Genomic DNA, 21,786 nt, shown 5'->3' with positions numbered 1-21,786 from the left:
AGTACATAAAATCCAACCCATATAGTTACACCAGTTTAGAAAATAATCTTATTTCAGTCTATATTTACTCTTCAGTGCCATGCACATATGGGTGAATGTGCATATTTATATATATTTAAAACAACATGTGTTATAAAAAATACTTTAAGTGCATTTAGCTTTACTATACTAGCAATGTTCTGTTTTTACGGCTTCTACCCAGTATAGTAATACCAGTAAGTGATTACTTGGACCATCTTCTGTATATTTACTTTTTTAGCTAAATTTGTAAAAAGGGGGTGTTTATTTAAATGTGGAAGCGTATAGGAGAAAAGGATTTAAAACAAAGATAATTTTAAAATTGAGTGTGCGGGAGGGACAGGGATAAAAAAATAAACACACAACTTAGAACTAACCCATTACTGTTTTATCTGTATACAAAATAGTATAAACTTTTACAGACAGAAAATGTAGAGTTGTATAAATCTTAAAGTTGAAATATCCATATTGACTTAAAGGGACACTGAACCAATTTTTTTTCTTTCATGAATCAGATATAGCGTGTGATTTTACGCAACTGTCTAATTTACTCCTATTATCAAATTTTCTTCTTACTGTTGGTATCTTTATTTGGAAAAGCAGGAATGTAAGCTTAGGAGACGTCCCTGTTTTTAGTTCAGCACCCTGGGAAGCTCTTGCTGATTGGTGGCTACACTTAACCACCAATCAGCAAGCACTACCCATGTGGTGAACCAAAAATGGGCTGGCTCATAAGCTTACATTCATGCTTTTTTAAATAAAGATACCAAGAGAACGAAGAAAAATTGATAATGGCAGTAAATTAGAAAGTTGTGTAAAATCGCTTGCTTTATCTTAATCATGAAAGAAAATATTTGGGTTTAGTATCCCTTTAAGACAGACATAAAAAATATAATTACATACTAGACAGAAAATTATGCCATTCTGTGTGACTTAAAATTTTTTGAGTTTAACTTTTAGTACAGAATGAGGCCTTTGGGGTCAATTGCAATTTAAAAAAATAAAAAACATCACAAAATGCCAATTTTAAATCTCTTCTATAAACATTTAAATAACATTACACACATGGGTAATATTAGCTGAAATTACTTGTGATTGATGAGCTTTAGGAACATATTAACTTTTTTGATTGCTTACTAGCTTGATCGGCAAAGATACATGTGGCAGTAGAATTATCCACCCTATAAATTAATGTTAGCTGATAAATATTCACATTGACTCCCCAAATTAAATATTTTTAAAACAATGGGGATACAGAGATTTTAATTTCTTGGATACTTATTAGCATTTTTTCTCTAAAATTCAGTTAAAAAAATAGCTTGGACTATTACAATGTGCCATTTATATAATTTTACAGAATAATATTTTTGTGATATGTTATCTATTATGATGTCTGAAAAAATGTCAAGGACATACTGGGAGAATAATTATAATAATGGAAATTGAATATGCAGCACAATATTACAGTGGAAGGATTAATGCAACACGACTAGCACTTAAGGGTTCCCACGTTGACAAAGCTGTGCATGATGCCCTGGGTTCTGGAGGTAAAAGACAGTGATAAACAGGTTTCTCAAAATTAAAGTTCTTCCCTTGGACTCTCATCTTCTTTCTCCTCTGCGATGTCACTGACCAGCTCAGAACTCAGATCTAAACAAAATATATATAAAAGAATATTAAACTTGTGTTCAGAACTGTTTATATGTATTAGTTCCAGCTCCATAACAATGCTTACTCAAGGAAGCAATGCATTCATAAGAGCGCATACTCATTTTTATGAATCATCATTCTGTATAAAATGTATTTACAAATGCTAAAGGCTTTTCTGCATTTTAAAAAGCATTCAACATTTCCAAAGCTCTTTAAATGAATAACTTATTGGCTGTTTATAATATATCACCTACAAAAAATCTTCTATAGGGTAAATATGATCATCTGTGATTTTACATCATATATACATCACTAATAAGCTAACAGTAAGTTCTTCTTGATATATTTGAAGATTTGCAATTAGTACCCTATCATAATAGAGGAATTCTGTACAGCTATGCAAGATAATAGTTTATTGTATGCGGGTCGTCTCTCCAATATAAATTTTTCCACATGGACATTTTATGAGATAGATGGCAAAATTAGTATTACATGTAAAAAAAACTTTTATCTGAAATTTCCTACCAGTGAGAGGATGGACAAAATGTGGACCTTTTTTGTCCATGTGGAAAAATTTATATTGGAGAGACGACCCGCAGAGTCTGTGATAGAATCATACAACATAAAAGCAATATCAGATGCAAAAATTTAGAAGCACCAGTGTCTGGTCATTTTATTCAGTGTCGTCATAATATCAGTCAGGTTTGTTTCCAAATCATTGATGCAGTGCCACGTCTCAGACGGGGGGGGGGGGGGGAGATAGAGAGTTAATCCTCAAAAAGAAAGAGGCATTTTGGATTTATAAACTTAATGCCATGCAACCCTTTGGTTTAAATAAAGAATTAGACTACACTCTATTCTTGTAGCCATTTCTATAACTATAAATTGTCAAGAGCTATCTCACTTTGGGTTCAGGTAATGTTATATTGAAATAATATTAAAGGTAACTGGCGGCTTATATATATATATATATATATATATATCTGTATATTCAATTGCTATGTATATAATTTTTTGTATTGTTTTTAATTCCCATCCTGTACTATGTGCAACACAAATGAAAAAAATGTTATTTGTTGTAATAATAAGAATAGCCTCTAGGTGGGGTTGCTTTCAGGTGTTGATTGAACACCTGAGTGTAGGTGGGCCTATATAAGGATTGAATAGTTTGTTTGAGCCTTGTATGATTAAGGGTTGTGTACCTGAACCGTCACTGTTTTAATTCCAGTATGTGGAAATAAAGACTTTTTATATGCTTTAAGGTGCTGCCTCTTTGTGGACTTATACAATGTTCTAATAGTATGAAGTATTACACTGGCTCCACCCAACTACTTTATAATGCATCCATCTGGATTTTTTTTTTTTTTTTAGCAGAACACTGTGTACTATGCTAGTAGACCTAAAAGTATAGTATAAAACAGTATGTGGTAAGAGGATATTATAATTGGCTATTCTATAAACAGTTAAATATATTGTGCCATGTTCTGAGTGACAGCATATAAAGTAGATGATCCTTTACCATTGGGTTACCATGTTCACTTGGACAGGATGGGCAGAGCAGACAAACTATTTAAACAGGAAACCTTTACTACTCTACACACTTGCCTACCCTTCTAAGTTTTTTTCCAATTAAATCAAGAGAGACACAAAGAAGTGCATCAATCCAGGAAGTGAGGTTCCTCAAGAGATATCAAAGTTAAGAAATGGATTTAACAGTAATCATAAAATCCAGATTTCTTTCATGTTCATCATGACAGCACATGAGAATTCTTTATCATTGGGTTAGTACTAAAGCAGTACAAAACACAGCAATTAAGGTGTCTGGAGACAAACATCCATAATCGCTCATAGAAAAACTGGAAACATTGACTTCCTCTTCTGCATACTTTTATGGTAATGCAACATTTGGTTCAGTTGTTGCTTTACGCAACTAACCAAGACAGGCCTTGTGGCACCCTGGTCAAACAGATACCACTGAGAGAAAACAATGCAAACCTATTTCAATATTGGGATGTAATTAATTTACTGCAAGGTATTAACAAGCCCAGAGGCAGAACTTTTTTCCCCCACTTTCTGCAATAATATATATATTTTTTTAGCTATTTTAAAATTGATTTTTTTTTTTTTTTTTAACTAACCACAAACAAATATACCTTTAACGTGATTGTAAAGTTGAATGACGTAAAGGTCCAGTAAACCCACCAAATAATGTGCAGAATTATATAACATTACGTTAGCGCCATGTTTCTAAATCAAAGTATGTCACAGATATTTTCCTACAAAAATGTATTTTACAGACTGCTGCTCCTGGTTCTACTGAGCGGGTCTGTTTATTTCTAAGCGCATCGGGAACGCTGTCTAGTCATCGAGCCATTAAAATTGTCTGGTAGTGGGAGCGAGCTACATTCATTTTAATGGCGCGATTGGGCAGGCTATGACTAGACAGCGTGCCCGATTCATTACTTTTGGGAAATAAGAACCTGGCCACCAGGAGGAGGCAAAGACACCCCAGCCAAAGGCTTAAATACTCCTCCCACTTCCCTCATCCCCCAGTCATGCTTTGCCTTTCGTCACAGGAGGTGGCAGAGAGGTGCCAGAATATCGGAGGTCTCTTATGAGGGGTTCTACCCTTTGCTATGGGACAGGAGTTTAAGTAGCCCTTTAAGCTTCTCAACTTGAGGGCCTGGGTGAACGTTAGAATCCGGAGATGCAGGGGGAGCTTCCCTTTGCGACACCATCCCGACTCGTATTAACAGCTCCTTTAGCAATCGGCGTTGACAAGTTTCCCAGATTGCTTTCTATTCTCAATTCCATGTCAAAAGCGCAGCTACTACTTGTCACACTTGAAGTGCCGTGTTCCTGTTCCACGGCATAGATTCTGGTAAGATCTTTTCATTTTTTATTACATAAAATTAACACAGAAGGCAGGGTCACAGTGTGGCGCCTTTTATCTTTATAGAATCAAGGGTTAATATCTCCTTAGGGGGATTATTGAACAGGGGGGGAATAATAATCTTATATGTGTATTTGATTTTATGCCGCTTTATGTGTGAGATAAAACAAAGCAGGGTCCCCTGGTGAATGTCACTCACTAAAGGTAATATGCAACACTGGTGCATTAACTGAAAAAGCCAGTTAAAACATCAAATGTCTCTAAAGAGAAGCTGCCAATAGAACGTGTGTATGTATCCGCAATAGGAGAGAGCCAAATGACAAGGAGCCTAAAAACCTACACACTCTTACCCCATTCCAGAAGAAATATCCAAAGCTCTCAGGACCACTAAACCATGAAACTTATCAAGCAGGAATCAAGGCGGGATGCGTGAACCACAGCTCTGGTGTGGAATTATTCACCTCATAAACCTCTGTTCCTAGCGGTTGCTTCCAGTGTCGGTATCCGTATCAGAGCGTGGCGTGTGACATCACCGGTCATGTTGGGGGTGTGTGAGGCTTATGCTCCAATCTGCTCCCGTTGCTTGTTCTGCTGGGTATCCACTCCATCCAGCAAATAACGTAAGCGGCACTCTTGTAATAGGCTCAAGTGCACCAGGTGAGGTAAATAAGATCCCAAAAAAGGATTCCTTGTAGTCCCGTAGCAATGTATTAAAAAAAAGATAGCAAATCTCTTCATCAAATAGTAAAACATAACGTCCTTATTGAAACATAATTAAAAGTTCCATAGCCACCAGCACAAAAATATAGACAACAGACTAGTTTTGGCGTCTTGCCGTAATCTTAGACCTTTTTATGTGTGAGATGTTAGGCTCATAGGCTGTTATGGAATATACAGGTTTCACTTTGAGAGCCATGCAGCTTACTAGTTTGGCGCACTTTCTCTCATAGCAGGGACAGTCCTGCATTGTGCACTATGTGATTCATTCTCTTTTCATGACCAGACTATCAGAGAGGAGTCATAAATCTCTGTACTGTCTGGGTCATAGGGGGTGGTGAGTGTCCCAGCCATTGGGATATAAGGGTGCCATTTTTTGAATAAAATAAGATGTTTTATTTCTCTAGTTCTCCGGTTATTGCACTAGCGATTCTGTTACTTTAGAGGGCACTCCCTCTATTCCTAAAGAGTAATTCCTGTTTATATGGTGAGGAGGCCCTAGTTCCCCCGCTCAATTATGTTCCATATGCCTTGATAATGTGATAATATCAAACATGTTTGATACCACGGAGCCGTTCGCCTCTGAGGAGTTGTCGTCCAGCGAGGTGCGTACCCTGGATTGTTATCTCTATATACAAGCAGTTTTCCCGTAGCATTGCGGATCCTCCATCTGGAGGGGGCCTTGTATTTTCTCCAAACATTACTGCGCAGTTCAGACGGTGGTGTCTGCGGCCTTAATGTTTTACCTCGCCCTGCTAATTGCAAGCGAAAGGTTACATATTGCACTTCTTCCTAGAGTACATCAAATCATTTTTGGATTTAACTGATAGGGTTATCCGAGGATGAAGTTCTTTCTGAGACTTCATAGTATGAACTTTCTGGGTCGGAGTCTGTTGCCTCTCAACCTCCAGTTGCGGAGGAACCAGACTTTTAGTTTAAGGAATTTGCGCTTCTTCTAAAGGAAGTTTTTGGCAAATTCAGGGTGATGAACATTTATTTCCTAAATTGAATAGAGTTTGAGGACAGGGTGGTGCCTTCCCTGCTCCCGTTGTCCCGGGTATTCCACCTTGCACTGTACAGTTTCCTGTGGGTGCAACTGTCCCTGAGTAATGTGCCTGTGAATTGCGCGCCTTCGTGTGTTACTCAGACATGTTTTTCAGTTATTGAATGACCCTATCCTTATCGGATACGGGAATACTCAGTCTGCTCTTCGAATGGCGCACCCCATTAGACATGTGGGGATGATGTAATCTCCTGATTGTCCATGTATTGAGATATTTTCCATTTTTTTTGGAAGATCAGGGCTCCGTTTGGCTGGTCTTGCGGTAGGCCTGTTTCTTTTTTTTTAACCTACGGGTTGCCTTGTATTTTATTTTCATCCGATAGGATGTCCTGTCGGTTTTCCTTCTTCCCCTTTGAGGGAGGATTTATGCAGCTTGACGGTTAGGACCCGGATTGCAGGCTGGTCCTCTTTGGGTTCAGTTCTGTCTGGTAGCTGTTCGGACACGTGGCGCCGCTCTGCTTGGCTGGTCCGGTAGAGGTGCCAAGTGCTCATGTTATCCGGTGGGTTCGTGAGGCAGGAAGGATTGTCTCAGTCCTTATAGCCTTCAATTTGGATGACTGGGTCAGTGGAGTTCCGCTGCGTCTCTCTCTCTCGTGTCTGGGGTTGTCAGACCCTAGAGCTCCTTCCCATGTAGTGGAGGGTTGGTTGCTTGCGCCCTCTTGCCGCCGAGTTGGGCGGTTTGGCCTTTTTTCTTTTGAGTCCCTGGGAATTGTACTTCTGGGCTTAGTGCTCAGCAGCTACTGGTTTATTGGGTAGTTCAGCTGCCTTGCAGAGGATGGGTTGCAGAATGTGACCAGCTGCAGCTATTGCACATTGACTGTGTACTGTCTAGCTGTTTTGTATGAGACCTTTTGGTCTTCCTCTGTTGTCTCCATGTGAGTTGGGTCTCCTTTTAGGGACCTGGGTTCCCCTCTGGGATATGGTCGTTCCCTGTTAGGAGCACTGGGCGTGGTCTCCTTGGACTCTGCTCGGAGCTGGGGATGCTGTGCGTCCTTTTCTCTCTATGATCCTCTGATTGTATGGAGGTGATGTGGAGACCAGCCTTTGGCCTCGGGGTATCCCCTTGCTTGTTGTCCTGCGGCTGTTAGTCTATGGGCTCTAGTGTCGTTGTACAACTTTTAACGCCTAGCTCCTTTGGAGCATTGGACTTTGGCAAGGGGTGGTCTCTTCTTTGGGTCGGGACTTGCGAGTTATCTTGTTACCTGGGTTGATCTGGATATTGCATTCATATCTCCCTGTGGTCTGGGTTTTTATATCAGACGGGTGTTCAGTTCTCGGATATTTTGTTTTTTAAACAATTGGGGGCTCGGATCCGTTTTCTCCCTGGTGCTTCCGGTTGCTCAGGCTTCGCTCAGTGTTTTCCTTTGTGGAGTTGTTGCCAGACATTTTGGCTCTAGCGCTGGTTCGGGGTTCCCCAGTTCCTGGGAACTTGGGCTATGTCCTTTTACTTGGACTAATTGACCTGGTCACTGTTGGCCAGGTTGTCTGAGTGCTGCTGCTCATTGGGCTGGACTTAAGCCTTTATGGTCGGTTTACCTTGGTCCGTTTGCTGTGGTAACCTTATGGATTCACTGCTCTGCAGGTGAATGGGTTTGCAGTGTCTCTGCTGCAGCTATTGCACATTGGATGTGTGTTAGCAAGCTCATTCTTTAGGGGGATTCCTTCCAAGTTCATCTGCGTTGGAGCTTGATCTATCCTTTAGCCTGTGGCTTTGTGTCTTGTGGGCAGGTGCTCTGCCTTTTTGGCCCCATCCCTTTTCTTAGGGTGGGGGCTTATTCTCCTTATGGAGGTGTGGTCCTTTTTCTAGGGATTCTCTTGGATTCAGGAGGTTGGAACTGGGCGTTAACCTTTCAAATAGGAGTGTTTTTCTCTGAGTTGTTACGTTCAATCTGGAGTCTTGCTGGCTTTGTGTCGAGACTATGGTGGGCCTTTTGTTAGATTCCTTTGGGTCTACGGCCTTGTCGTCTGTTTCTAAGGAGTCGGGTTGGCACCCGTGCTCTGTTGGGATGGCTGTGGCCATTCTTCCGCTCGTTTTTGAGCAGGTGTTGGGGTTCTTCTGTTCTGTTTCAAGACCTACCGATGCTTGGGCTGGCCCAGTTGGGAGTGGGTTCTGAGATGCGTTGTCATCTTCAGGATCTAGGTTGGCATTGTAGCTAGCCCCCTGGGTTTACAAGCTGAGAGTCCCGGGTTACCATTCACCTTCGGGTTCTGGGTGTAACCTCTCTCTCTCTTGGGGGTGCAGTGGGTCTCGAGGTTATGTGCTTTCCCTTTTGGAGCCCTGTGAGTAGGTTTAGCAGCTTCGATTGCCTGGGAGTGTGCCCTCCTTTTGCAATCTGTTCTCTTGCTGGCTGATTTTTACTTCTCAGCAAGTATTCTTCTAATCCTAATGATGGCTGCGTGTTCTTGGCTCAGGGTTTTTTGTCTGGGTCTGTTACGTGTTCTTTTTTTGTCTGAATACTATAGTATTCTTAGTTCTGACGATGTGAGTACTCCGTCTTCAGCAGTCTTTGGGTGCTTTTGCACGATGTTGAGAGAAAGGTTTCTCTGTTTCGAGGCCCGGTCCTAAACCTCTGGTTTCTGCTTTGTCTGGTCGTAGCCTCCCCTTGTCTGTCAGGACCCATTTGGGTCTTTGTGAGCTGGGCTCGCTATCGGGGGTTTTCCTTTCATGGATTTCAGTTCTTCTTTGCCATATCCCTTGGTGAGGGACCGCCTGTTGGGCGACGGTGTCTCCTGAAGGACTGTTAGCTCAGTTGAGTCCGATTTTGCGCTCTCTAGCTAGGCTTCTGGACTATCTGTGGGGTCTTGGGGCCTTTTCTTTTCAAAGTTTTCTCGGCTTCGGGCGAAGCAGGGTTTTTGTTGGGTAGTGGTTTCTGGCTTGGTGCCCTCAGAATGGGCTGCCTATTGTACCCTCCCGTTTTGGCATTCAGTGTCCTCTTTAGCTTGGGTATTGTTTTCCCAAAAGTAATGAATGCAGCTGTGGACTCTTTCCAATTAGGAAGAAAAACATAAATTATGCTTACCTGATAATTTCCTTTTCTTCCGGTGGAAAGAGTTCACAAGTCCCCTGCCTTTTTCTACGTGGGGCGTCTTTTTATTCTTCTGGCACATTTTTTCACCCTGATGTTTCTTCTACTGTTCCTTGTTCCTCGGCAGTATGACTGGGGGATGAGGGAAGTGGGAGGAGTATTTAAGCCTTTGGCTGGGGTAACTTTTCCTCCTCCTGGTGGCCAGGTTCTTATTTCCCAAAAGTAATGAATGCAGCTGTGGACCCTTTCAACGGAAAAAAGGAAATTATCAGGTAAGCACTAATGTGCAGAATTATATAACATTATTTGGTGGGTTAACTGGCCCTTTAAAGCCCAGTAAAAATACTCTTAAAAACATTTTCACTTTAAGACAAACTTTACAATGACGTTTCTTTTTTAAAATACTCACTGCCGATCCTCCGCTAGCATATCGATGACGATCCGGCTTCCTCCAATCGGTGGATGCGAAAGGGGGCACACAACGATTGGAGGAAGACAGATTCGTCATTGATCTGCTCAATACTGAAGGAGATGCGGGCGGAAGATCAGCGGTAAAATTTACAAAAACAAAAAGGTAAGTATTTTAGAAAAGAAGCGTAATTGTAAAATTGAATGACTTAAAGTGCCCATGTAGTGCAATTCAGCTCCAGATCCAAGGACCAACATCAGCAAGACTTAAAATTCTGTTTATGTAGTGAAGAATGAAAGAGGGGTGATGAACTGGAGACAGAGAGAAATGAATAAGGAACACAGGTCACCCCAAGGTAATCTAGAAATCTGACCTGGAAAATGTCAACAATAGGCGCTAAGCACCATATAAATAAATACAGTCTCTATATTATCAAATAAGAAGAAGAAAAAAAGTGATCCCAGCATCTTACTCTGCATTGAAATGTGTATTCATACTTAAACAGTGCTTTAGAGGGGGCAAGGGAGAAAACAAAAGTTTACCAGCTGCCATCATACATGCTGAATCACACAGTGTATGTAGCTCACCTTTTCTCCCCTTTGTGCTGTCACTCTGCACCGCACCTGAGTAAAGGAAGGGGGAGGATAATGAAGAGAGAGAGAGGAGTCGCAGTAAATATTTACATTGAGAAGTGCAGATATGAATTTGATTTTAACCGGTGTTCTGACAGATTAGCAAATTCCTCAGATTAGCCAATTCTGTCACTTCCGGTGATGTGGAATCAGCCATGTGACCGCAAATTCCTTCACTACACATGCGCTCCATTGTGTATCACCACATTCTAATCGGTGCAAATCAGTCAGATCAGCCAAGTCTGATCAAAAATTGGCTGCGTATGCGCTCCACCACAGCAGCTAATCTCTACAACGGAACTGCTTGCAAACCACACATACACTATATATATATATATATATATATATATATATATACACATATATATATATATATATATATATACATACACACACACACACACACACGATGCACTGTAATTCCCCCATCTACACTATTTATTTTTTTTGCCTCTGGGGGGTTCAAGGAGGGCACCCAGCCAATCCTCTTGCATCCACCCCAAGTGAATCTTGGAGAATGAGGTTTATAAGTGGGGCTTCTCCCCCATGAACCCCCCCAGGCGGAGGCACAAAGATATAAATATATAGTGGAGATGGGGTAATTACAGTGTATTGTGTATATATATATATATATATATATATATATGTTTGATGCAGTGACTCGATGAAGCGCATGCACACTGAGGAAATTTGCAGTGAGACAGTTGATTCACGTCACCGGAAGTGATTGAATTGGCTAAACTGAGGAGTTGGCTGATCTGCCAGGACACCGGCACAACTTTCTTTCTGCAGACATGTACATAATGCTACAGAAAGTATAATGTGCATTTTTTTTTGTATTGACGTCTCTGCTATATAACTTTTTTCTAAAGTATGAAAGAGGGAAAGGAGGTGAGTTACTGCAATAAGTAAAGCTGAAATGATCTACTGCACTGTCACTGTGAGGGAGGAACACACCTTGAGTCTAGAAGCTTCAGTGATGCGCTACAGAGTAAGATAATTGCTAGTGTGAGTGGCATGGAGCTGTACACATTCCCAGAGTGCCCCAGTGGGGGGAAAAAAACAAGCTAAACCAAAACGTGTAATGCATCATAGCTGAAGAAAATTCATCCAGGAGTCAGATTGCATAGAAAGAAGACGTGAGCAGAGCTCAGATTAATAGTCTTCACCCAGAGAAACCTAAAAAACTAGACAGAGAAAAATTGCAAAAGTAACCACGGTATATAGCTTGTGATACGTTTGTGTCAATCTCCAATTGACCCAAAGGTAAAACAAAAATATAATTTATGTAAGAACTTACCTAATAAATTAATTTCTTTCATTGTGGCGAACGTCCACGAGCCGTTACGTATGGGATATACATTCCTACCAGGAGAAGGCAAAGTTTCTCAAACCTCAAAATCCTATAAACCCCCCACCTCATACATACCTCCGTTTAAAAGGAGTAAAATCCAACAATGAGGAGCATGAAAAAAAGATGTGCTTTAAACAAAAAAGTAACCCCAAATGGGTGGGGCCTCGTGGTGTCCGCCACCATGAAAAATCAGGTAAGTTCTTACATAAAGTCTGTTTTCTTTCATATCTGTGACGAGAGTCCATGAGCTGATACGTGTGGGATATAATACCCAAGATGTGAATGTCCAAGAGTAACAAGAAAGGGAGGGATAAAATAAAAACAGCTTTTTTTGCAGATAAGTTAAACTCAAAACAATGTATTTTAAGACAAAAGCTCAAAAACAGAATTTATGTTTACCTGATAAATTACTTTCTCCAACGGTGTGTCCGGTCCACGGCGTCATCCTTACTTGTGGGATATTCTCTTCCCCAACAGGAAATGGCAAAGAGCCCAGCAAAGCTGGTCACATGATCCCTCCTAGGCTCCGCCTACCCCAGTCATTCGACCGACGTTAAGGAGGAATATTTGCATAGGAGAAACCATATGGTACCGTGGTGACTGTAGTTAAAGAAAATAAATTATCAGACCTGATTAAAAAAACCAGGGCGGGCCGTGGACCGGACACACCGTTGGAGAAAGTAATTTATCAGGTAAACATAAATTCTGTTTTCTCCAACATAGGTGTGTCCGGTCCACGGCGTCATCCTTACTTGTGGGAACCAATACCAAAGCTTTAGGACACGGATGAAGGGAGGGAGCAAATCAGGTCACCTAAATGGAAGGCACCACGGTTTGCAAAACCTTTCTCCCAAAAATAGCCTCAGAAGAAGCAAAAGTATCAAACTTGTAAAATTTGGTAAAAGTGTGCAGTGAAGACCAAGTCGCTGCCCTACATATCTGATCAACAGAAGCCTCGTTCTTGAAGGCCCATGTGGAAGCCACAGCCCTAGTGGAATGAGCTGTGATTCTTTCGGGAGGCTGCCGTCCGGCAGTCTCGTAAGCCAATCTGATGATGCTTTTAATCCAAAAAGAGAGAGAGGTAGAAGTTGCTTTTTGACCTCTCCTTTTACCGGAATAAACAACAAACAAGGAAGATGTTTGTCTAAAATCCTTTGTAGCATCTAAATAGAATTTTAGAGCGCGAACAACATCCAAATTGTGCAACAAACGTTCCTTCTTTGAAACTGGTTTCGGACACAGAGAAGGTACGATAATCTCCTGGTTAATGTTTTTGTTAGAAACAACTTTTGGAAGAAAACCAGGTTTAGTACGTAAAACCACCTTATCTGCATGGAACACCAGATAAGGAGGAGAACACTGCAGAGCAGATAATTCTGAAACTCTTCTAGCAGAAGAAATTGCAACTAAAAACAAAACTTTCCAAGATAATAACTTAATATCAACGGAATGTAAGGGTTCAAACGGAACCCCCTGAAGAACTGAAAGAACTAAATTGAGACTCCAAGGAGGAGTCAAAGGTTTGAAAACAGGCTTAATTCTAACCAGAGCCTGAACAAAGGCTTGAACATCTGGCACAGCTGCCAGTTTTTTGTGAAGTAACACAGACAAGGCAGAAATCTGTCCCTTCAGGGAACTTGCAGATAATCCTTTTTCCAATCCTTCTTGAAGGAAGGATAGAATCTTAGGAATCTTAACCTTGTCCCAAGGGAATCCTTTAGATTCACACCAACAGATATATTTTTTCCAAATTTTGTGGTAAATCTTTCTAGTTACAGGCTTTCTGGCCTGAACAAGAGTATCGATAACAGAATCTGAGAACCCTCGCTTCGATAAGATCAAGCGTTCAATCTCCAAGCAGTCAGCTGGAGTGAAACCAGGTTCGGATGTTCGAACGGACCCTGAACAAGAAGGTCTCGTCTCAAAGGTAGCTTCCAAGGTGGAGCCGATGACATATTCACCAGATCTGCATACCAAGTCCTGCGTGGCCACGCAGGAGCTATCAAGATCACCGACGCCCTCTCCTGATTGATCCTGGCTACCAGCCTGGGGATGAGAGGAAACGGCGGGAACACATAAGCTAGTTTGAAGGTCCAAGGTGCTACTAGTGCATCCACTAGAGCCGCCTTGGGATCCCTGGATCTGGACCCGTAGCAAGGAACTTTGAAGTTCTGACGAGAGGCCATCAGATCCATGTCTGGAATGCCCCACAGCTGAGTGACTTGGGCAAAGATTTCCGGATGGAGTTCCCACTCCCCCGGATGCAATGTCTGACGACTCAGAAAATCCGCTTCCCAATTTTCCACTCCTGGGATGTGGATAGCGGACAGGTGGCAGGAGTGAGACTCCGCCCATAGAATGATTTTGGTCACTTCTTCCATCGCTAGGGAACTCCTTGTTCCCCCCTGATGGTTGATGTACGCAACAGTTGTCATGTTGTCTGATTGAAACCGTATGAACTTGGCCCTCGCTAGCTGAGGCCAAGCCTTGAGAGCATTGAATATCGCTCTCAGTTCCAGAATATTTATCGGTAGAAGAGATTCTTCCCGAGACCAAAGACCCTGAGCTTTCAGGGATCCCCAGACCGCGCCCCAGCCCATCAGACTGGCGTCGGTCGTGACAATGACCCACTCTGGTCTGCGGAAGGTCATCCCTTGTGACAGGTTGTCCAGGGACAGCCACCAACGGAGTGAGTCTCTGGTCCTCTGATTTACTTGTATCTTCGGAGACAAGTCTGTATAATCCCCATTCCACTGACTGAGCATGCACAGTTGTAATGGTCTTAGATGAATGCGCGCAAAAGGAACTATGTCCATTGCCGCTACCATCAACCCGATCACTTCCATGCACTGAGCTATGGAAGGAAGAGGAACGGAATGAAGTATCCGACAAGAGTCTAGAAGCTTTGTTTTTCTGGCCTCTGTCAGAAATATCCTCATTTCTAAGGAGTCTATTATTGTTCCCAAGAAGGGAACCCTTGTTGACGGAGATAGAGAACTCTTTTCCACGTTCACTTTCCATCCGTGAGATCTGAGAAAGGCCAGGACTATGTCCGTGTGAGCCTTTGCTTGAGGAAGGGACGACGCTTGAATCAGAATGTCGTCCAAGTAAGGTACTACAGCAATGCCCCTTGGTCTTAGCACAGCTAGAAGGGACCCTAGTACCTTTGTGAAAATCCTTGGAGCAGTGGCTAATCCGAAAGGAAGCGCCACGAACTGGTAATGCTTGTCCAGGAATGCGAACCTTAGGAACCGATGATGTTCCTTGTGGATAGGAATATGTAGATACGCATCCTTTAAATCCACCGTGGTCATGAATTGACCTTCCTGGATGGAAGGAAGAATAGTTCGAATGGTTTCCATCTTGAACGATGGAACCTTGAGAAACTTGTTTAAGATCTTGAGATCTAAGATTGGTCTGAACGTTCCCTCTTTTTTGGGAACTATGAACAGATTGGAGTAGAACCCCATCCCTTGTTCTCTTAATGGAACAGGATGAATCACTCCCATTTTTAACAGGTCTTCTACACAATGTAAGAATGCCTGTCTTTTTATGTGGTCTGAAGACAACTGAGACCTGTGGAACCTCCCCCTTGGGGGAAGCCCCTTGAATTCCAGAAGATAACCTTGGGAGACTATTTCTAGCGCCCAAGGATCCAGAACATCTCTTGCCCAAGCCTGAGCGAAGAGAGAGAGTCTGCCCCCCACCAGATCCGGTCCCGGATCGGGGGCCAACATTTCATGCTGTCTTGGTAGCAGTGGCAGGTTTCTTGGCCTGCTTTCCCTTGTTCCAGCCTTGCATTGGTCTCCAAGCTGGCTTGGCTTGAGAAGTATTACCCTCTTGCTTAGAGGACGTAGCACTTTGGGCTGGTCCGTTTCTACGAAAGGGACGAAAATTAGGTTTATTTTTTGCCTTGAAAGGCCGATCCTGAGGAAGGGCGTGGCCCTTACCCCCAGTGATATCAGAGATAATCTCTTTCAAGTCAGGGCCAAACAGCGTTTTCCCCTTGAAAGGAATGTTAAGTAGCTTGTTCTTGGAAGACGCATCAGCCGACCAAGATTTCAACCAAAGCGCTCTGCGCGCCACAATAGCAAACCCAGAATTCTTAGCCGCTAACCTAGCCAATTGCAAAGTGGCGTCTAGGGTAAAAGAATTAGCCAATTTGAGAGCATTGATTCTGTCCATAATCTCCTCATAAGGAGGAGAATCACTATCGACCGCCTTTATCAGCTCATCGAACCAGAAACATGCGGCTGTAGCGACAGGGACAACGCATGAAATTGGTTGTAGAAGGTAACCCTGCTGAACAAACATCTTTTTAAGCAAACCTTCTAATTTTTTATCCATAGGATCTTTGAAAGCACAACTATCCTCTATGGGTATAGTGGTGCGTTTGTTTAAAGTGGAAACCGCTCCCTCGACCTTGGGGACTGTCTGCCATAAGTCCTTTCTGGGGTCGACCATAGGAAACAATTTTTTAAATATGGGGGGAGGGACGAAAGGAATACCGGGCCTTTCCCATTCTTTATTAACAATGTCCGCCACCCGCTTGGGTATAGGAAAAGCTTCTGGGAGCCCCGGCACCTCTAGGAACTTGTCCATTTTACATAGTTTCTCTGGGATGACCAACTTGTCACAATCATCCAGAGTGGATAATACCTCCTTAAGCAGAATGCGGAGATGTTCCAACTTAAATTTAAATGTAATCACATCAGGTTCAGCTTGTTGAGAAATGTTCCCTGAATCAGTAATTTCTCCCTCAGACAAAACCTCCCTGGCCCCATCAGACTGGGTTAGGGGCCCTTCAGAAACATTATTATCAGCGTCGTCATGCTCTTCAGTATCTAAAACAGAGCAGTCGCGCTTACGCTGATAAGTGTTCATTTTGGCTAAAATGTTTTTGACAGAATTATCCATTACAGCCGTTAATTGTTGCATAGTAAGGAGTATTGGCGCGCTAGATGTACTAGGGGCCTCCTGAGTGGGCAAGACTCGTGTAGACGAAGGAGGGAATGATGCAGTACCATGCTTACTCCCCTCACTTGAGGAATCATCTTGGGCATCATTGTCATTGTCACATAAATCACATTTATTTAAATGAATAGGAATTCTGGCTTCCCCACATTCAGAACACAGTCTATCTGGTAGTTCAGACATGTTAAACAGGCATAAACTTGATAACAAAGTACAAAAAACGTTTTAAAATAAAACCGTTACTGTCACTTTAAATTTTAAACTGAACACACTTTATTACTGCAATTGCGAAAAAACATGAAGGAATTGTTCAAAATTCACCAAATTTTCACCACAGTGTCTTAAAGCCTTAAAAGTATTGCACACCAAATTTGGAAGCTTTAACCCTTAAAATAACGGAACCGGAGCCGTTTTGAACTTTAACCCCTTTACAGTCCCTGGTATCTGCTTTGCTGAGACCCAACCAAGCCCAAAGGGGAATACGATACCAAATGACGCCTTCAGAAAGTCTTTTCTAAGTATCAGAGCTCCTCTCACATGCGACTGCATGCCATGCCTCTCAAAAACAAGTGCGCAACACCGGCGCGAAAATGAGGCTCTGCCTATGCTTTGGGAAAGCCCCTAAAGAATAAGGTGTCTAAAACAGTGCCTGCCGATATTATTATATCAAAATACCCAAATAAAATGATTCCTCAAGGCTAAATATGTGTTAATAATGAATCGATTTAGCCCAGAAAAAGTCTACAGTCTTAATAAGCCCTTGTGAAGCCCTTATTTACGATCGTAATAAACATGGCTTACCGGATCCCATAGGGAAAATGACAGCTTCCAGCATTACATCGTCTTGTTAGAATGTGTCATACCTCAAGCAGCAAGAGACTGCTCACTGTTCCCCCAACTGAAGTTAATTGCTCTCAACAGTCCTGTGTGGAACAGCCATGGATTTTAGTGACGGTTGCTAAAATCATTTTCCTCATACAAACAGAAATCTTCATCTCTTTTCTGTTTCTGAGTAAATAGTACATACCAGCACTATTTTAAAATAACAAACTCTTGATTGAATAATAAAAACTACAGTTAAACACTAAAAAACTCTAAGCCATCTCCGTGGAGATGTTGCCTGTACAACGGCAAAGAGAATGACTGGGGTAGGCGGAGCCTAGGAGGGATCATGTGACCAGCTTTGCTGGGCTCTTTGCCATTTCCTGTTGGGGAAGAGAATATCCCACAAGTAAGGATGACGCCGTGGACCGGACACACCTATGTTGGAGAAATATAGGCACAATTTTTAAACTGAGACAACTGCCTGAAGAACCGTTCTACCAAAAGCTGCTGACGAGGCAAAAACATCAAAATGGCAAAATTTAGTAAAAGGAATGCAGAGAAGACCAAGTGGCCTCCAAATATGCTTTGTAAATTAAAAGTTTTAATCAAGAGGCTACATAAATAGCAGAAGCCTTCTGGCCTTTCTTAGGACCAGAAAAAACAGACTAGAAGTCTGTCTAAAAAAAGATAACTTATAAAAAATTACAGACACACGCAGTCAGATGATGATATGCAAATATGGAGACTCAAACAAAAAAAGACTAAGCAGTTAATTAGGAAGGTTAAAGCTCATCCGGAAGAGATGATAGCACAGTCAGTAAAACATGGGGACAAAACATTCTTTATATATAAAAGTGAAAGGGAAAAAAATAATGGTGGAATAGTAAAATTGAAAACAGTTAATGGTAGAATAATAGAAGAAGATAAGCAAATTGCAGACTGTCTCAGTAATTACTTCTGTTTCCACAAAAGATTGTGAAGATAGAATGTCTACATTAAAGGATGGTACAAAAAAATGGAAACAAGCGTAACACTAATTTATCTATTTATTAACCCCTAATCTGCCCCCCCCCAACTTCACCGCCACCTAACTTCAAGTATTAACCCCTAATCTGCCGACCGGACCTCGCCGCTACTATAATAAATGTATTAACCCCTAAAGCTAAGTCTAACCCTAACAAGCCCCTAAGTTAAATATAATATAATAGGATTCTATCAGCCAATCGGAATTAAGGTAGGAAAAATCTGATTGGCTGTTCCAATCAGCCAATAGAATGCAAGCTCAATCCGATTTGCTGATTGGATCAGCCAATCAGATTTTTCCTACCTTAATTCCGATTGGCTGATAGAATCCTATCAGCCAATCGGAATTCGAGGGACGCCATCTTGGATGACGTCACTTAAAGGAACCTTCATTCGTCGGGTAGTCGTCGGTGAAGAAGGATGTTCCGCACCGGAGGTCTTGAAGATGCAGCCGCTCCTCGTCGGATGGATGAAGATAGAAGATGCCGCTTGGATGAAGATGTCTGCCGGTCCGGATGTCCTCTTCTGCCCGGATAGGATGAAGACTTCTGCCGGTCTGGATGTCCTCTTCTGCCCCATCGGATGAAGACTTTGGCCCGGCTGGGTGAAGACGACTCAAGGTAGGGAGATCTTCAGGGGGGTACTGTTAGGTTTATTTAAGGGGGGTTTGGGTGGGTTAGAGTAGGTGGGTTTTAATGTTGGGGGGGATTGTATTTTTTTTTTACAGGCAAAAGAGCTGATTACTTTGGGGCATGCCCCGCAAAAAGCCCTTTTAAGGGCTGGTAAAAGAGCTGATTACTTTGTAATGTAGAATAGGGTAGGGACTTTTATTATTATTTTTTATTATTATTTTATTAGGGGGCTTAGATTAGGTGTAATTAGTTTAAAATTCTTGTAATATTTTTTTATTTTCTGTAATTTATTGTTTGTTTTTTTGTAATTTAGTTTAGTTTATTTAATTGTATTTAATTGTAGGTATTGGTAGTTTATTTAATTAATTTAATGATAGTGTAGTGTTAGGTTTAATTGCAACTTAGGTTAGGATTTATTTTACAGGTAATTTTGTAATTATTTTAACTAGGTAGCTATTAAATAGTTAATAACTATTTAATAGCTATTGTACCTAGTTAAAATAAATACAACGTTGCCTGTAAAATAAATATAAATTCTAAAATAGCTACAATATAATTATTCGTTATATTGTAGCTATATTAGGGTTTATTTTACAGGAAAGTATTTAGTTTTAAATAGGAATACTTTAGTTAATAAGAGTTCATTTATTTCGTTAGATTAAAATTATATTTAATTTAGGGGGGTGTTAGCTTTAGGGATTAATACATTTATTATAGTAGCGGCGAGGTCCGGTCGGCAGATTAGGGGTTAATACTTTAAATTTGGTGGCAGCGACATGGGGGGGGGCAGATTAGGGGTTAATACTATTTATTCTAGTGTTTGCGAGGCGGGAGTGCGGCGGTTTAGGGGTTAATACATTTATTATAGTAGCGGCAAGGTCCGGTCGGCAGATTAGGGGTTAATAATTGAAGTTAGGTAGCGGCGACGTTGGGGGGGGCAGTTTAGGGGTTAATAAATATTATGTAGGTGTCGGCGATGTTAGAGCAGCAGATTAGGGGTTCATAGGGATAATGTAGGTGGCAACGATGTGGGGTCGGCAGATTAGGGGTTAAAAATATTTATTATAGTGGCGGCGATGTGGGGGGACCTCGGTTTAGGGGTACATAGGTAGTTTATGGGTGTTAGTGTACTTTAGAGCACTGTAGTTAAGAGCTTTATATACCGGCGTTAGCTCATAAAGCTCTTAACTACAGCCTTTCCATGGGCGTTAGGAGTCTTGTCGGTAGAGGGTCTACCGCTCACTTCAGCCAAGACTCTAAATACCAGCGTTAGGAAGATCCCATTGAAAAGATAGGATACGCAATTGGCGTAAGGGGATCTGCGGTATGGGAAAGTCGCGGCTTGAAAGTGAGCGTTAGACCCTTTCCTGGCTGACTCTAAATACCAGCGGGCGGCCAAAAGCAGCGTTAGGATCCCTTAACGCTGCTTTTGACGGCTAACGCAGAACTCTAAATCTAGGCGCAAGTGTCTTAGTAAACAAAGTACATTCAGCAGAACTAGTGTTCCTCAGAGGTCAGTTCTGGGGCCTGCTTTGTTTAACATATTTATCAGAGAAATCAGCAAAGGGCTACAGGGGAAAGTATGTCTGATTGCTGATGAGACAAAAAATTGTAATAGAGTAATGTTCCAGGGGGGGGTAGACAAAATGAAAAGTGATATACAACAATTGGAGGATTGGACAAATGACTGGGCTCTAAAGTTTAACACAGCAAAGTGTAAAATGATGCATGTAGGGAAGAAAAATCTAAATGTTAATTACAGACTCAATGACACTTTACTGACTGTTACAAATGAGGAACGGGATTTAAGGATTATTATTTCAGATTTAAAATTTAGTAAACAATGTAGTACTGCAGCGAGTAAGACCAAACAGAAAGCTTGGATATATTGGTAGAGGTATTTGCAGCAGAAATAGTTAAGTTCCTATGCCACTTTACAGCTCATTAGCTAGGCCTCATCTTGAGTATTGTGTGCAGTTCTGGAGGCCATATCTTCAGAATGATATAAACAAACTTGAATCTGTGCAAAGGAGGGCTACCAAAATGGTACATGGTCTAAAAAATAAAACAAACCAGGAGAGGCTCAATGACCTAAATATGTATAGCTTAGAGGAGAGAAGGGAAAGATGTGATTTGATAGCAACTTTCAACTATATGAAAGGGCTTAGTAAAACTGAGACAGTGAGTATTTTACATAAAAAGAAAAATTCACGAACAAGGGAAATGATCTCAAGCTGAAGGGTAGTATATTTAGGAGTAATTTGAGGAAGCACTTCTTTACAGAAAAGGTGATTGATTCATGGAATAAAATTCCACAAGAAGTAGTAATGACAAACACTGTGGGGGACTTTAAGAATGCCTGGGACAAGCATAAGGCTATCCTACGAACTAGATAATTTATATTTTAAGGAAATATCGGGCAGACTTGCTGGGCCTATGGCTCTTATTTGCCATGAATATCTGTATCTATTTTTTTTGGATGTTGTGAGAGTTAACAACGTTAGGTAAAAATTGAAGGTAAAAATTGAAAAAGTAGACCGCAAAACAGCTTTATCCTGATGAAAAATCAG

The 21,786-nt window shown here is 41.5% G+C and overlaps 1 protein-coding gene across 1 annotated transcript in view; it reads right to left on the bottom strand.

The window, feature by feature from the left end:
* Positions 1 to 577: 577 nt before the first annotated feature.
* Positions 578 to 21,786, bottom strand: part of VSIG10 (V-set and immunoglobulin domain containing 10) — a 188,114-nt gene continuing 166,905 nt past the window's right edge. Inside the window, exons 9-10 of the mRNA XM_053701681.1 lie at positions 10,364 to 10,399; positions 578 to 1,668 (exon numbers count right to left, since the gene is read on the bottom strand). Of these exons, the coding sequence (XP_053557656.1) occupies positions 1,598 to 1,668; positions 10,364 to 10,399 (107 nt within the window). The 3' untranslated portion in view covers positions 578 to 1,597. The remainder of the gene's footprint in view (positions 1,669 to 10,363; positions 10,400 to 21,786) is intronic.

The sequence above is a fragment of the Bombina bombina genome, chromosome 2 (genome assembly GCF_027579735.1).
Source record: "Bombina bombina isolate aBomBom1 chromosome 2, aBomBom1.pri, whole genome shotgun sequence".
In the NCBI taxonomy this organism is placed as follows: Eukaryota; Metazoa; Chordata; class Amphibia; order Anura; family Bombinatoridae; genus Bombina; species Bombina bombina.
Note: the sequence above shows the minus strand (reverse complement) of the source record. Positions and strands in the feature narration are given on the sequence as shown.